Here is a 6,000-nt window from a genome sequence, read left to right on the forward strand (position 1 = left end):
CCATCTATTTAAATATTAATTCATATAAAAAATACCTCTACATTCAAGTAGGCAAGATAAGAATGAACTTCAATAAACGTTTTGAACAACTTTAATATGAAAAATTAAATTAAATTTACTGTTTTAAAATGCTAACTAATACTAATTATTTAAAACGAGCTATCGTTACATCGCGCATTAAAATCCTAAATTATTTTAATGAAGTGTTTATGTATATAAGTACTTATTAAAAAAATTAAATTATACATATTTCCTACTTAAATTTAATCTTTGAGAAAATATTACAGCTTTATTACTCATTATGATACTATTCATTTTAGAGTTGAATTTGATACATCTGAAAGCATGATTTTCAGCTTATGTTTATTTATATATTTATAGACGTATATATACATATGTACTTATATGTATACCAAGAAAGCCTAAGAGGTAAATCCCAATGAGCCTTCCCGGCCAATTAAAAACATCTTAATACTAATAGTAATTTTACAGAGCATCATAGAGACATCTATGTATAATTTTTGACAAATTTTGATTAAGTTGCATTTTATCAGTGAATTTGAAATGCTGTAAAGTCAAATTTTGAGAAGAATAGGTCTGCTAATTGTTGGAACCGTTTTTCTTGAACCACCTTGGAGTTACATATCCAAGCTCTGGCCAGCAGCACAGCCAGGAATTGAATCCATGACCACACAATTGAAACGCTTACTATGGATCTATGCTGCTGGATTTCATAAGATTCAGTTGAATAAGATATATATGTGATATTTACATCTAGTAATTATTCCCGATATGATTCTTAAATAGTTTTGTGTGTGCTTTTTGCCTCGGTATTCAATATTGTATGTATTTTGCTTTAGGTATTTGCGAAAAACAAATAAATAAAAATGATACAAGATAGAGTTCTTCGGTCCGTTCAGCGTTCAAGTTCATAGCGTCGGTACACCTTGCGATAATTAAAATATATAAAGTTTAAATATATTGCCGAGCAACTTAATAAACAATAACCCTCCGGTTAAGTGCGAGAGGAGCCCTTTCTCGCCCTCTTGCTTACAGTTCCTCTCGTTTTTACACGAATCAGATTCACGAATAAGTTATACATCACGCAGCACTTGTTGTTTATTGTGAGCGCATGAAATTGGGTATACGCGAGCGGGTTGATTTACGGCCCCCGGCACGAATTTATTTTTATTTATATATTTTTTTACCGAAAAAATATCGTAATTACTGGTCATTCGCCACGAAATGCCGCGGCAAGGAATCGCCTCACATACAACGACAGTGAACACCTATCCGTATGGTTTGCAATATATGTAATATTTAAATGCGTTAACTGACCATGAATAACGCGAAATCCCTGGCCCTTTTGTGTGCGCGAAATCGCGCTCCCTTTGAATGTGCCCAAAAAACAATACACATTTAATTAATTTTCACTTCGCCACAGCGGGCGTACATCACGAATTTTAAAATTAAAATTAAAAATGATAAAAAAGCGCGTGCATCGTTTAACGCTTTCGATGGATAATAATAGCTCGTACGGCTGGTGTAGAGCGCTTTCAAATGATTTCAGGATATAAAAATGTTTCCGTTTTCAGTATAAAGATTTCATCTTAATGTTACTCTTCCGTCTTGAGAACGCTCCGTTACGTTTTCGTACACAACTCTATCTCGTAATTTATGTTCGAATACGTTGCGTCTAAATTGCGTACTTTTTTTAAGGAATGAATATCGCATTTTCAGCGCGTGTAAAAAAAGAGCGTCGCTGATTTGTTATTTTTTCAGCATTATTGATGCGCCCGCTACGCTCTCATTAGCGTCAGCGCCTGCGTAATATGCGTAAGCGTTGCCTAAATAAAAAAAACAACATATATCTATACCAACCCGCAGTAAAATACCCAAAACGATGTTGTAATTGCTTCTAAATGTATTCTTATACATTTGGGAACGACTTCCACACCTAAATTGCTTAAATATATCAATATATGTGTAGAAAATCGACAATAAAAGAAAACAATCGGAAATCCATCTAAATATCATTATATTAGATATTATTTTCAACGAACTAGTATGTACATACATACATATGTATATGTAACAGTTAAGTGTACATTTCGTTCGTTCATGAACATACTAGTTTATTCATACACGAACCAATCTGGCCAGTTATATTTGGGTACATAGTATATACAAACTATGTAATTTGTTCATGGACAAACTATTTTCATAATTTAAAATACTCTCAAAAGTTTGTCCCATCCTCTATGTACGTATAAATAAAATAAAATATGTATGCTTACCTTAGGTTGCAATATTTTTAAAACTAAAGGAAACGGGAATTATAGCAATTGTAATGTGGTCTCCATAGGATTTCCCTTTTAAATATTTGGCGTTTGACATTTTAAAGGTTTTGATGGCTAAAAGTTACATGCGACACCTGGTAAGTCTATTTGATGATAGTTTTGACTACTACCACTTAAAATAAAACCAATAGTTCGTGTATGAACAAACAAGTATAATTATGGATGAACTGGAGTGAACATTTGGACTTACATACATACATACTTTGGAATACATATTTTTAATATATGTAGTAAATATTCCATTAATTTAATATCTAAATTTATTTACATAATTTGCTCAATTAAGATACACACATGTATAATTCAAATATAAATAAATATATAGTATAAGTACTATTCTTATATCATTATGAAACAGAAGGGCATTCATTTGTGACACAACTAGTCTACATTATAACAAATAATATCTATATGAGCTTTCAGTTTAGATTCTAAGGTAATGAGGTGTTGATATAAGCTTTTTAAGATAATTCACTTCAGAAATCACCTTATTTGCTCTCATTGGTTAAATATATGTTGATAGTATGTACATATATGTGAATTTTACTTAAAATCTGTGCTTTTCATCCATGTATAAATTTAGATGACTTTGTTAGAGGGAAGCTCCTCAGTTGTCAATTTGATTGTAATTTTTTTGTCAAATTTGGTTGAAAGATTATTAATGAGATTGTTTTTAATTATTTTTCAGGAGCAAATGGCCTCAGGCGACGAGGTCGACAGACATACACCCGCTACCAGACGCTGGAGCTGGAAAAAGAGTTCCATACCAACCATTACTTGACCCGCCGGCGTAGGATAGAGATGGCGCACGCGCTATGTCTCACAGAACGTCAAATCAAAATATGGTTCCAAAACAGACGAATGAAGCTGAAGAAGGAGATCCAGGCGATCAAGGAGCTGAACGAGCAAGAAAAGCAAGCGCAGGCGCAAAAAGCCGCAGCCGCGGCCGCGGCCGCGTCGCAATCGGTCCAGGATCACTAGAATAAATTAATTTAATAATAAAATATAAATTAATTTAAAAATTATAATAAATATAAAGAAAAAGTAAATAATGACGTTTACGTGTTCCCCGCAAGAGAACGACGCAATTATTCCTATATGCAAAATGGTGCGATTGTGTTTAAAAAAAATAATATAAAATAAAAATACGTACTACTCTATGCAAAACACTTGACGATTCAGTCAACAAGCGGCAAAACGTGTGCAAGATGGACGCTTCTCGTACATTTTGAATTTTTTTTCCTTGTTATTTTATTATAATTATTATTTTTTTATTATTATATATATTGTTAGTTGGAATAAAATCGTATTCATTTTGTTTTGCACATATATAATGAATGTTTCATTTTATCGATTTAAATTCGAATAAATTAATTGTACGTAAATGAGAGTGAGCATTTTATTTTTTGTTGTATTTTTTTATTTGTCTATATTATTATTTAAATTTTAAAATTTATCGATTAGTTAATTTAAAATTAATTTAATATAAAAAAGTGCAATGTTGATCGCAATAAGGGCGATCTAATCTATCCCCGTTTAAATTATTAATTAATCAATGTAGTTAAAACAAAAACGTTTCTTAATCACATCAATCTCCCTCCCTTATTTGAAAAATGAACTATTAGACTTTGTAAAGTTTTTCTTATAGATATTTTTTCTTTTTGTACAAAATAACATTTTACCAAAGAGACATGGTCTCGTAACCTTAAAAATGTTGCTTCCCAAGTTATTTTTCGGAATATATTTGGTGTAAAAAAAATATTTTTAATTAAAAAAAAGAAGAAAGTTGTCAGTTTAATAATAAATAGCTTGTGTAGAGCTGATGATTACACACCATGAAGAAAATGTTAAATAAGCAAAATGTGTTCCTTGTGTTTGTTCATACAAAATGCCATATTGAAAACCGACCATACACACACGTCTCAAAAAATCCGGACCACCGAAAACGAAAATCTACAGCTATGCTGTCGCCACAACCATACAAGATTTCATCCATTGGCTGAAACACATTAAAACACCACACGATTGGCATCGATTGTGCGGAACATCACAGCGGTCACATTTAATCTTAAGGTAAGAATCAATTTTCCATTATTCTACATATCTATTGTGCATGTATTACACTAATAAATATAGATTTCGAATATCAAATCAGAAAAAAGCTATATAGTGTATACAATAACACTACAGTTGAATCTTATGATGAAAATCTTGTACTCATAGAGCCTCACGACTTTTACATCCGTGCATTTTTGACATGTCCTCAATGACATCGGAAAGTTGATCTATATTCATAAATTAGACATTATATACGAGTATAAGTACGTTCAATTTGCAACTGATTTTTTGCGCGCATATTTAATAACAGCCTGAATTAATAGCGCCACTTTCTAAAATGACCATATTCGTGTCATTTGCGCGACAATTTTCGCGACATTAATATTTACATCGTGTGTTATTAAACGCTTTTATAGTACGACCTAGACGTCGTACGACGGAACTTTTTTCATAATTACTAAAAACTTTCTAACGCAAACGTCAAATATATTACATGTACATATCTCGTTTGTGTCGTTTGAGAAATTATCTAAAGTTAAATTGCGAAAATCACCCTCTCTACCCCTCAACCGGTTCGCGTTTGTTCATTTTATATGGTCTTATAATCGATTTGAATTTCGGTCGGCCATATTTGATCCTGGATGCAAATTTCAAGATCAATTTGCGTTGAATTGCCCGGTCGCTGGAGCTTCCTGTATTGCCGGCGACCGGTCCAGCCTTCATCGAAGAGCACCATCCGTTTATTTTCTGTCGTTCAATATCAATTATTTCATAAATCATCCGGTCCAGATTCAAATTTTGATTGGTACTATACATAGGTACTCTCATGTAAATGTGAACCATACGTAGACCATCAAATTTATTCATATAAATCGTATATTACCTATAACGGGATACGTTCGTGTGAATACACCTGTATGCTTGTACGATTTTTAATCGAAATAACCCAACGAAAATTTCCACATAAAGGTTTTGTTTTTCCCGTGCCCATACCCAAGTACATATCTATACATTGTGTAAAAAATATAATGCATTACTCATGAATTACATAGGGAGAGCGTGTTCCCTGGAGAAATCTTCGCACTTTTATCAAGTTAGTCGACCTCAAAATGGCTTCCCGTTGCTCGCGTGTATAAACTTTATATTGATCCTGTCACAGATTAAGATGAATATGTCTATTTACGATTGGGGTGAACCGGGGTCCAAAAATCTCACTCTCGTCTCTGCTCTACTATGACATGAAAAAAAACAACAAAAGGGAGACACGCTCGCAACGGGGAGAGCCAATCGAAAATGAGATTTTATTGGTCACTTTTACGATCGCATCCCTTTATGGCTGTAAAATTGAACTGCGGAATCGAAGAGTTGATAGGAAAACGTAATAAATACTTAATTTTGAACTTCGTGCGGTAGAAATTTTCATCAACTATGTACTTGTAGGTATATAAGTACCCATAATTTTGTTGAGCAACAAAAAATGTTGTTATTCATTATGACGTAATAAATTGTATTGTATAGCTTGTTTAAATCATATGGAATTCATTAAGCCCTCAAATATGATTATTATTATTATGTTAATTTC

General features: G+C 32.5%; 1 protein-coding gene across 1 annotated transcript in view; it reads left to right on the forward strand.

The window, feature by feature from the left end:
- Positions 1 to 3,546, forward strand: part of Ubx (Ultrabithorax) — a 166,016-nt gene extending 162,470 nt beyond the window's left edge. The window contains exon 3 of the mRNA XM_077441009.1: positions 3,052 to 3,546. Within this exon, the coding sequence (XP_077297135.1) occupies positions 3,052 to 3,341 (290 nt within the window). The 3' untranslated portion in view covers positions 3,342 to 3,546. The remainder of the gene's footprint in view (positions 1 to 3,051) is intronic.
- The last annotated feature ends 2,454 nt before the right edge of the window (positions 3,547 to 6,000 follow it).

Source organism: Arctopsyche grandis, chromosome 11 (assembly GCF_051622035.1).
Source record: "Arctopsyche grandis isolate Sample6627 chromosome 11, ASM5162203v2, whole genome shotgun sequence".
Classification (NCBI taxonomy): Eukaryota; Metazoa; Arthropoda; class Insecta; order Trichoptera; family Hydropsychidae; genus Arctopsyche; species Arctopsyche grandis.